At 38.0% G+C, this 12313-nt stretch overlaps 1 protein-coding gene across 1 annotated transcript in view; it reads left to right on the top strand.

Annotated features, from left to right (window-relative positions):
* JPH1 (junctophilin 1) overlaps positions 1-4479 on the top strand; it is a 42239-nt gene extending 37760 nt beyond the window's left edge. The window contains exons 5-6 of the mRNA XM_053466646.1: positions 1601-1702; positions 2209-4479. Coding sequence (XP_053322621.1) covers positions 1601-1681 — 81 coding nt within the window. The 3' untranslated portion in view covers positions 1682-1702; positions 2209-4479. The remainder of the gene's footprint in view (positions 1-1600; positions 1703-2208) is intronic.
* The last annotated feature ends 7834 nt before the right edge of the window (positions 4480-12313 follow it).

The following is a 12313-nucleotide window of genomic DNA, read 5'->3' as shown; positions in this document are numbered from 1 at the left end:
TAATCCTTGCAGTTGTGTTGTTAGGGCCAGCAGTGAATAGTAAACGATTACGATTCTACAACTCTTAAAACCATTCTACATGCACCGTCCTCTCTCCTGAAGCTTTTGGTCCGGTGTTCACGCCCGGTGACCCAATGTAGGGTAGTTCGGCCTCTGTTTGCGAGTGCGGTTACCCCCTGCTGTGAGATAGTATTAGCAGATTTAGCTTTGCTGTTGCCTTGCTTTAGAGGAGGTGTGTGCCTGACACCAAGGCAGAGGCTACACATTAACCCCTTAACTTCAGAACTGTGAGCTTCATAAAAATACCTGAACGTCTTTATCAACTGAAATAGTCATAGCTGATCAGGTACAAGTGTTTTATTAGGTGGCACTATAGGTATATAGACAATCGTCTGAGAGCCAGGAGAGAATTAATTCCTGTTCTGTTCTAATAAACGCCATATCAACGTAATAGTCGCACCCCCTCATGTCATACTGCTGAAGAAAAATAATATATGTATGCAGATGCTCTTGGGATAAAGATGGCAGGAATAATGTATGACCGTAGCACCACCCTTTCAAACTGTTCTCAATCTGTTTCCATCTGTTCATTTAATGTCAAAAACTATGTATAAATTACAGGCGAAAATGAATAATCACCTGGGAAAACGGGATTTCCTTGTCGCTCTTAGTTACTCATTAGACACACAGTAATCTCCTTTAACATGCACATAAGACATTTTTATAGCGCATATATCCAATTCAGTGTCCTCTGGGGATCTAATACCGCCGTATACCTATTTATTCTGTTCTGTAATATGGAGCTGTGATGAGAGGCCATGGAATGTATAATAATAAACTCTTGTAAGCATCACTGCAAAGCAAACTGTAAAATATACATATACACCTATATATATTTATATATATATATATATATATATATATATAGATATATATAGATATATATCTATATAGATAGATATATATATATATATATAGAGATATATATATATATCTAGATATATATAGATATATATATAGATATATATATAGATATATATATATATAGATATATATATATATATATATATATATATATCTAGATATATATATATATATATAGATATATATATATATATATATATATATAGATATATATATATATATCAATTTAGTCACATTTGAAGGAAATTAAATTACATGTGTGATTCTGTACTAAGGTCTGTAGATAGTCAGCACATCATATGAGATGGAGACCGGGGATATGACGGGCAGTATGAGAGAGCACCCCTCTTTTATGTAGGTTTAATGTCTAGTTAATGTAGGTTCTAGAAGCGCTGCCGTGGATCAGACTTTATCAATACACACAAGGTATCGGTCTGCATGTTGGCAAAAGTCCTTACATTAAGTTTATATCTGAGACCTGGAAGCCAGACAGACGTTTAAGACTATTAGTTACTTTTATGGATTTATATATCAGGGAAGAGTTTTACGGGTAGTATTCTGTACTAAATATTTTTAATGGTTTGACGCCATCGGCAGGCTTTTCGGCTCCTAGGCTTTAGTCAAGCTCTGCGGTACTTTATGAAACGCACTGATAACGCTGTGTTTTATTTTTCAGAGACCCAGTTCAGTCTTGATTGCATTAGTCATGCTTCTGAATGTCGGATTAGCCATACTTTTTGTCCATTTTCTTACCTGATTGAGGATGTTGCTGAGCAAGGTAAAGTATATGCTTATGAAGTATGCTTCATTTAGGTAAATAGAAATAAAGTGAATGGTATATCTGAAATTAGGTGTTTATGTAAATTTAATTTCACTATAAATCCTGAGGGCTGTGTTTACATCCAGGGCAGTTTAATACCCTACGCTTTTTCTTGTGGGTTACAGTGTAGTTTTTCTTCTCCATACACTTCGATGAATTCACTGGAAACATTTTATGTATTATCGTATCTCTGTTACAGTAAAATGCAGTAACAGAGATGCATGCAGTACTCTTAATCACCCTTTCCACAACAGACAAAGTTCTTCAAGTATTTTCCTGCAAATGGAAGGTTGTTTTTTTAGGAGGTACCGCATCTAACGATATAAAATTGAATTAGTGTAGACCAACATCGCATCTGTGAACAGGTATCATTTAGAGAGATTGAGAAGGCCCATATTCTAAAATACATTGTACCCTGCTACTACAGTTACCGTATATAATCAGTTTGTGCTTTGCTGTTGTAGGACGTTTAGACAACCGGAGATGTTGGCACACTGTTCCCGTTACTGGTGCCTTAAGCTGTTTTTATGGCACCAGATATTTCTGGCTACGAGAAAAAGGCGGCTTGGATTTACAGTGGGAAGGAAGACTGTGAAATTTTGGGAAAAATACATGTATGTCAGCCGGCAAGCCTGTTCAGATCTTTTGCTAGTGATGTATGGCTCTTAAGGTCCTCCGCCATGTTGGAAGACAAAAGGAAATCTGCTGAAACAGCCTAGTCAGAGAAGATGGCGGCGGCACCGTCTGTCCCAGCAGAGTGTGATTGAACTGGAAATGTACGAAGCTGCACTTTTAGTTGATGGAAGCGAACAGCTGCCTTACTATTTTTCCGTGTGACGTTTATGGAGTGGAGATGGGAGAGCGGCTGCCAGAGGAATTTGCTCCGAGGGTTCGGTTGCTGTGGATGCGATTCCAGAGTTGACTCCCGTCTCGGAGGGAATAGTTTGCAGCATCACTCACCAGTCTTATTCCATTACCTGCTGCTTTTTACATCTCCCGCAGAGTTCTGGAAGATAGAATTTCATTTGCTTGTGCGTGGATGTTTATTTCTTTGTTTATTTAAACCATAAATATTATTTATACCCGTAACAGGTAGCGCTCACTCAGAAGGCAGGGTTGGCGGGGCGAATGGCATAACACCAGAATTTCCTGTAAAATCTGCTATCTCTATTTTTTTTAAACATACTTTTTCTGACTCCTTTTAAAAGAAATCTTTACAGTGTTCATGACTTTCAGGTTATTTGCGTTATCCCAGTACACCCGCGTTACTGTAAATTGCTGATCATAGGTTTTCAATTTGTATTTCAAGATGAACTTTAATTGCATTTAGCTGGTTTAATGCACATAGTCAGATTGTCAATACTAAATCTATTGGCTCCCGATACCTTATAGGGGGTAGATTGTGGTTTAATTATTTTGTATGCATACACACGTACTATTGGTGTTTTTTTTTTTCTTTTTTTTTTTTTTTTCAAAGGTTACTATGTATTTCATAAGTGTATCTAGATATGTATAAATCTTTACATATGCATCTGGGTAAATACACACATCTATATGTATATTAATGTACACTGAGTGGATTATATGGAGGATTTCTAGTTAACTTGTTATAGAGAATAAGCGTGAAGCACAATAATTTGCAGAAAAAGGAAAAACTATTTCTAAAAGCATTTAGTGTCTTAAATGGATTTTAAGATCCCCGTTTCACATATATAAATGTGCTGCCACTCATAATACGACAAATTAGTATATTTTCTACTATTTTGGAAGCATGTTTTGTATAATTGCGTATGTGGTGTGATTTCTTTAAAACAAAAAATACACAAACTATTTTAAAGCATTACTCAGAAGAAATAAAAAGGGCTTGGATGAATGAATCCGTTGATCTCCATCGAGAAATGTCCCAGCTTTTTGATCTGTAACCATTTTAAGTAGCGTGCATGGCTTAATAGAGACGAAGAATATTGCTGGCTTTAGAAATCCTTTGAAGTGTCATATTAAGCATGGCCTGAATGTTTTAAGTCTGAAATAGGTATAAAAAAAAAACCAGGACAGAAGCACAGTTATTTTTGCAGATGTGCTCTTTAAATCCCTTGGTGTGATCTACAGCTTGTAACGAGAGAGTCATTTTATAAATTAAATAATTTGTATATTAAATGTAGTCTTTCTAGTTTTAGTAAGAGAATAATAAAACACTAAAGTGTTGTTTAAGCTTTTATATATACATAACAAATTATTTGCTTCCCTAGAGACCTTCTAGGAGAGGCGGAAGTTCTACATTTCTTACTGAAATCCTAATTTATTTTAGATGTGTCCCATAATTTATTCTTTGGATATAATGGGAAATAAAACGGCTTATGACAAAATGTTTGTTAATTAAATGTTTATAAAAAATACAAATAAACGTTCAATTTATATGTTTGATTTCTAGGCGTTTATAAAAGAAAGCTGAAACAGAAATTGTTGGTATTTTTCTAAACTGTGCACAGCTTTATTTTACATAAAAAAAGGCTATTTATAATTGGTTGTTTTATGGTACACTAAAATTTGGACAGCAAGTTGGGTCTGCCAGTGTACTCACCGATGTAATATTGTCTATTTAAGATTTCTTTTTGCTGTGAAGATAGATCTTTATTTACATGGTTCCTTATTTATAATCCTAATCCCAAAATGTTTAGTTTACAGTTTTCAAAATGTTTCCTGAGTCAATAAAATTGTTCCTTTAAACAAAATAACTTGCTTACTGGTTTTCTGTTGGGAGTAGTGTTAAATATCCTAAACCCTGTTCCTTTGACCCTAGTTGAAACTCCAGCAATTTACCTTCACGTACTTTTTTTTGTATTTATTTAACAAAATTAAATGTTAATTTGCGATAAATTGAATGTGATCCAAAGCGGACAATTGTGATTATTCAATCGGGTAGATGCAAAGCTGCGACCTTATATGTTCTTCTAAATTGGGGTTCTGAAATTTATTAGGCAACAACACAGTTAGCAATATGGTCCCGGCGGTATAAAGTAAGCTTGGGAGTAGATAGTACCTTGTCCTCTTATTTTCCCGCAGGAGGACCACACCTGGGATACTTCAGCAAAACAAAAAGGAAAATAAATCCAGAGGAGTGGAGTATACGCACATTCAAAACAAGCGAAATTGCTTGCCGTGTTTCACGCCTTAGTGCTTAATTATAAGCTTTTGAATGTGTGTATACTCTACCCTCTGTGGATTTAGAATACGCCGGCACAAGATTTATCCTCTAGATTTATTTATTTTTTTTCTTCTGAAAATATTATGGAAGAATAGGCTAGGAAATACTTTGGTCTTCTGTCGTTTTTGGACCATTAGTAGTCAGGAAAATTTGGTATCAGTTGAGTTTGAAAGCTGCTGCAGCCGCTGGTCAGGCCATGTAGGCAAAAAGCCATCTATGTAACCCACCTGATATCGCTATATTTCATCAACTTTTATAGGTGGCCTTGATGTATCGGGTACTTTGTAGAAATTCCGCGAGTCATATCAGTTTTTTACGAGTTGCTTAGTCTTCTGGGGAAATGAAGTCACATTTAATGGAGCCGTCATGGAGCATTGTTTTGAAGAGTCTTTGCGGATAACAGTTTGGCACAAATAGTCTGTTCATTTATTCAGGAACTTTTAATAAATCCTTGGTCATGTGTTAGATTCCGGCTACTCTTATGCCTGTGTCATGCATGTTTAAATTGGACTGAAGACTCAGTTTTTGGTATCACCAATAAACATAATTTTATCTACTAAAGTTTTAAAAGCTAGAGAACTGGTTTCACAATGTTTTGTTGTGTTTGAAGTTTGACCCTCAGACAATGGGGACTTTGTTTACGAAAAGTACAGCCGGCTTGACTAGTCTATGAAGTGCAATCACTTGGAGACACGCATTCCACAATACAGATATACAAAAAAAATGCCCAACACAATAGAATGCATATTAAAATGCACTTAAGTAATATAATATGCATTCTTTACCTGTTTAAAAATAAAGTCTCCATTTTGAGCTTGAGGCAGCCAACTAACGAAAATCAATGGGATCGTTTAACAAGGGGATCTTGTTAGATCCTTGGCACTCCTGCAAGACGGTCTTGGAGGAGGCTGGTGTTGAGTAACCATGCGCACTGGTGATCAGGATGTGTTCGACTGAACGCGCATCCTGCGTGCAAAGAGAATATAAGTAAGAAATATAAAAGTAGAAAATATCACTTTTCTAGGGGGTCCGAAAAGTCTTGAAAAGACCTCTCTTGCAACTGGATGATACCTCCTATGATGACCTCACTGTATTATTTTTAATAGACCCTCTGTGAACCTTTTGACTTTTAATGTTTACGGCGGTGCCAGGACTGACGCTGCCAGCAGAGAACGCCTGAGTGGAGGTTTGGGCAATTTTCGCTATTCTGATATAATAGTCGTTTATGTCGGATCGTTTATGTTGGATCGGATCAGTAAGCAGGATGCTAGACTCCAGTCTGCAAAAAACCATAGGACGTCCTCGATCACCTAGGACTTGTTTGCGAGGTGTAATAGTACTATGTTGTGAAGGGGTTATTACTCTACACTAGCCTTATGGCTGTGGAACACAAATATCCAGATGCAGCCTGTTCGATATCATTGATTGCACCACATTATTTATTACGCCAGTCTATTCCTTCAGAGCATAAAACAGAAGAAGCTGCATTGTTTATCATGACTATAGGGCCCTAGCAAATGGTTATGTTGCACCGTGTATAGAGGATCCTGCTAAGGTAGTATATTGGGTAACTTATGCATTAATGTTCATATGATAGCTGCGGTGAATATATCCCACGCCAGGGATTTGCAAACAGGTCACTCTGGTAGCCCTCCCTGTTTCTGTGTCTTTGTACGAAAAGTGTATTTAGGTTCATAACAGTTGTTATGTCTCATTGGTTTTAATTCAGCGAGTAAATGAGGTTGCTGGTGTTACATAAAAATCCCACCCCCGCTCATTACAATCAATCACTGTGGCTGGAGGGAAATCAGAGAAACGGACAAATGGCGCTGGCACGCTACAAACAAGGAAGGATGCCCTTTGCAAGGTCTGCGAGGCACAATAACAATCGTTCCACATTCATATAATTGATTCCGAGCAGTAATTTGGAAGCGCATACAGACACATGTCTGCGTGACAACAGTCATTGCGTGGGAACCAAAGTCACTCGCAGCAAAGTCAACAAGGACAGAGTGTCATTGGTTACATGAGCGCCGCGCTTTCATGTTTAATCCGTGTGTAACGTGCAATCTCTCTGGAGTGATTAAAGTGATAATAGAGCCTCTTCACAAACGTAGCATTAAAGACGGTGATATAGAGCACAGGTGATTTGAGCTACAATCGGAAAAAGAAGCCAACTCTGTTTTATTTAGATGAGAATTTGTTTTAACTCGTACGGAAAATTCCAATTTCAGGTTTTCCTGTCAGGAAAAAAATACTCATGAGGCAGAAGCAGATCCATATTGTTTTCATACAGCCTTTATATCAGCATGCCGACTATAAGTACGATAAGATAAGGCAGATAAGAAGATTTCTAGGATTACACTTCCAAAGTACATTAGGAGACACATATGAACCGCGATACCATGTAACGAGTTCAGAACATGAACACCTTTAGGTTTTGGGTTACCTAGGAGAAACTGCAAAGCTTTATAATTCTTCTGTTTAAAAGTGGTGTGCAAAAGTATTTGGCTGGAATTATTTGACTTTAAATGGTTAATACTTTTGTTTAATTATTATTTGTTTTATATAGCGCCATCAGATTCCGTAGCGCTGTACAATGGGTAGACGGCATAACAAGTAGTATGTAACATAACAAATTGACTTACAGAGACAACAGGTGATGAGAGCCCTGCTCAAACGAGCTTACAATCTAGAGGGATTTAGGGTGTAGAAATCAGAGGAGAGGATAGAAGGAGATCATTGGATGAGTGGAGAGACCGGTTAGGAGTGTATTTAGAGATGAGTGAGGAGATGTAGGGAGGGGAACCGCTGTGAAGGGCTTTGAAAGTAAGAGTAAGGATTTTGAAATGAATCCTGAAGCGCACAGACAGCCAGTGAAGAGACTAAAAGAGGGGAGAGACGTTAGAGGGAGGGAAGATGAGGAGTTCAGTTTTGGAGAGGTTAAGTTTCAAGAAACGTGCAGACATCCAGGTAGAGACAGATGCAAGGCAGTTAATTATATGATCTAAGACAGAGGGAGGGAGATCAGGGGAGGATAGATAGATCTGGGTGTCATCAGTGTGCAGGTGGTATTGAAAGGATGAGATCAGTTTGCCAAGGGAGGAAGTGTAAAGAGAGAACAGAGGGGGTCCTAAAACTGAACCTTGGGGTACCCCAACTGAGAGAGGGGGAGGGGAACAGTGATGTATAATATTAAAAGGAAACCCACCGGGAGCTCTCTAGATGTTCTGCCTTCATAAAGTGTCCAATGACTGGGTACAGGTGGCCTGCGCTTTCTTTGGTCAAGAGTCTCGGTAAATACCTTTTGCTGATTAATAAAAACCAGGTGGCCTCTTCCACAAGATACCAGGGAATATATAGTAAATCTTCTCTAACTTTGCCAAAATCCAATATTTTTATTCTCAAAATAAACCCATGATAGCATTGCCAGGTAAAATGAGGAACATGGACGAGTCTTCCACTATGTAGCCTTTTGTATCACAAAATTGTTTTCCAACCCGAAAATCTTTGGAATTTGTCTTTTTTTTAACAGTACTGCTAAATTTACAGAGTTTGAAATATGGGAATGTCAAAAACTTTGGGAATAAACAAAGGAAGAAGCATGTATTTAAATCAAATAAAATGTATGTTACAATTACATCGGTAAACAAGTTAAACCAACATGTATATAAATTCAGGTTTACAAAAATTAAAGTATTAGTTAACTTGATGTCTTGATGGAAATGTCTGCTTGCTGAAGGTATCTTCCTGTAATGTTACAACACATTGAGAGCTTCATGTGCACAGCAGGTTGTAATAGATCTTCCTAACAATGTTCTATATCAGCTCAGATAAATGTGCCGGCTTCAAAGCCGAAAACTTGCTGGAATAGCATCTAAGAAGTAGACCGTGATGAACACAATGTCAGTCTTACCAGCCTCAGAATTCCTTAGGGATTGAGGTGAGATAGGATAGAGTTCTGATATTCCAGACATTGATGTAGACTTCATTAAGGCTGCTGTATTATATTATGTTAGATATGAAATCAGTACCGCTATAAAAAATATTCTATATCTGTTCTTCTTGCCCTTTTGCCTCCAAACACAATGTTTCATTTCATTGCTATTAGTTCTGCTTACAACGGTTTTACAAAATAGCAGATTTTTATTATTATGAACAAGTGGCTCTGTCATACAGATGGTGCTGAGGACATGAGGTTAATGAATGACATCTTGCTTTGTTACGTTATTTTATTTTGGTTCATGGACTTTGTAGACAGGTTTCATCAGGAAGAGTCTCTATGCGTTGGTTACTGTACAAAAGCCTTATTCATTATCTGTATAATAGTAAAAGTCAAATGGCCCAGTGAAGGGGCCAGACTCGGAACTCCGTGCACTCAGAGTCTTCTTTTAGCTGAACTCCAAGTGATGTCATCGCTAATACCATCAGATCATGTCATACAGCAATTGACAGCACAATGTATCCATTTATTTACAGCTCCTCTGGACATTCCATAATAATTTACTTCCTACTAATCCCATTGACAATGTTCGCAGCTTCCAGATATTTTTATCCACATGTATTTAATAGGCATAGTTCCCTGTTTAATGAGTTACTGAGCAATAGTGTGGCAGGACTGAACAGATCATTCCTTTTATGGAACTTGTTTTGTGGAAAACAGGCAAATAATTAATTAAATTGAATGAACTGAAAGAAATCGCTGTTCACACATATATAAGACAGTATGTCCCGGGGAGGTAAAATCCTGATTGCCATTTTGGGTGATCATGGTCCCTAGTGTGAATTAAGAGATCACCCCTGTAGCCATCTAATTTACACTATGGAGGCCTGTCCTTCATTACCACAGGCCTTCACTCCAGATGACTTTCTTAAACAGAGTGCTGAGATATCATGTATGCAGAGTACAAGGACAAGCACCCATAACTCAAGATAGGTCCTGAGGTTTCTGGGCCATAGCCTTGTTTTAGGCCTAAGACCGTGAAACAGAGGGCCAGTATTAGGCTGGAAAACCATGGAGAACCCTATAATATAATGCTAGCTTTCACAGAAAACTAGACTTGGCAGAATGAGTTGGAGACGTGTATACAGGAGACGCGCAGGCTACTCATTAGACAAAAAGGAATGAGAAATTAGGAAACAAGACAGGCGCCACTATCCGCACAACGTGTTATCTGGTTATACAGTTATGATCCCTGCGCAAGTATACAATGTTTATTACACTTTTTTGTGAATAGCACTTTATAGTGCTATTTGTATCCTAGTAAAAATAATGAGCGGTTATTTCTGTAATTACAGCGTTTCTCCGTAAATAAACTTTTTTTTTGGCTCATGCTACGTGATCCCAGAGGAATACATACTCTAGCGGCTTCTTCCTATAAAAAGTAAAACTTGCACTGCTCAAGGGCCGAGCCAGATAGAAGATATTGGACGCTTCCCCAGTTGTTATACCCCTGAAGGGCCTCGGCTAGCCAAAAAGTATTTATGCCCTCGAGTTCTTCTATAAAAACAAAATACTACTATGGCGTGTTTGTATGTGAGGCCGTATGGCACATATTTCCGTAAAAACACTCAACTAAGCGTTTTCTTGTGAAGTTCAAAATTATGATCCAAAATAGCACTTGATCAAATGAGTTTGTTTATTAAATAGGAATTAGAGCTTTTGTACGTAACAGTATGCCCGGAGTCTATCTTCACACAGCCTGAGCTCATTCATTTTCCAAAGCAGTTCAAAGCTGTTCCTGGCATCAGCGTTACTTAATACTATTTATAGTATGGCTTGTAACATAGTATTCACTTCTACTTCCACTGTGGATTCTTTTATGAAATGTCATTGAGTTATTTACTATGGCAAAGTTATTACTAAAGTGAATGCATCTCTCCTCCAACGAGCAGTTTTTAGGTATTTATCTCGGAGAGATTTTGTGAAGGAATTATCGGAGGTAATGTGGCCGTGAATCTTATAATATTCAGAGATCCACGGAAATGGTCAGGAATCACAGAATCCTCGGAAGTTATGGTAAATAATACCTGTGATGTGTGCAAAACTGATATATACGGACAAAAGTATTGGGACACACCTCTTAATTATTGAATTCAGGTGTTTCAATCAGACCCATTGCCCCAGGTGTATAAAGTTGAGCGCCCAGCCAAACATTTGTGGAAAAAAATGGGTTGTTCTGAAGAGCGCCATAAATTCAAAAGTGGTACTGTGATAGGATGCCATCTTTGCAATTATTATTTTTATTATTATTTATTGTGTTATATAGTGCCATCATATTCCGAAGCGCTGTACAATGAGTATATAATATAACAATTCAACTTACAGAAACAACAGGTGAGGAGGGCCTGCTCAAACAAGCTTACATAATTCAGTTCGTGAAATTTCACGCTAGATATTCCACGGTCTGCTGTAAATTGTATTATTGGAAAGGGGAAGCATTTAGGAACAGCAACTCAGCCACGAAGCAGAAGACCACAAAGTCACAGAGCGGGGTCACCGAGTGCCAAGGCGCTTGGTGCGTAAAAGTCGCTCTGCTGATTCCATAGATGAAGAGTTCCAAACTTCCACTGACATTTTTATCAGCACAAAAACTGTGGGGCAGGGGCTTCATGGAATGGGTTTCCATGGCCGAGCAGCTGGATGCAAGCCTCAAAAATTTCCACAGAAACTACAAAACACCAGCCATGCCCCATGTGTGTAATTGGGCCACTAGGCACCAAAATCCAGAAAGGGGCCATACATTATTGGTGCTATATAAATAAATATACACTAGTCACATTCTAGTGCCTCCTATGAGCAATATAGCACTGTGTCTGGTTTTCTGTTTAGGAAGCATAGGATGATATTGGGAAATAATGCCATTTTGTCTTCAGGAATCCATGCAGTAACCTGTGTTAAGTTCACTGGTGCTTATCTTTCCTCCCAGAGGTGGTAAGCATCACTCGTGGATATTGGGAGTGTAATTCAAACGCTTCCAATGCGGCTGCGTTGACGATGGAACCAAGTGACATCCTGTCCATGCCACAAGTCCGGTTATTGTGAAGGTCTTTGAAGATCCACAGAATGCTTCTCAAAGAAACCTCTGCAAAGCAGAGATCCTGAGCCCAGCAGAAGGCTTGGGGTTCAACATTTTTGTTAAAGGAGTAGCCATAAAAAGGTAACACAATCTCACGTTTACTGCTGAAAAACATATTCCACTATTCAAATATTCAAGCTTCAAGCATACTTTATATCCTGTGGTAAAATCATAACTAATTGCTGTTACAGCAACAGGATTATACTGCAGATTTATTGAAGGACGGGAAAGCAGTTTGACTCATTTATAATTGCTATCCTCCTTTGTCACAGTATGACAATAGAA

Source organism: Spea bombifrons, chromosome 5, assembly GCF_027358695.1.
Source record: "Spea bombifrons isolate aSpeBom1 chromosome 5, aSpeBom1.2.pri, whole genome shotgun sequence".
Taxonomy (NCBI): domain Eukaryota; kingdom Metazoa; phylum Chordata; class Amphibia; order Anura; family Pelobatidae; genus Spea; species Spea bombifrons.
This window is presented reverse-complemented; position numbering and strand designations above follow the sequence as displayed.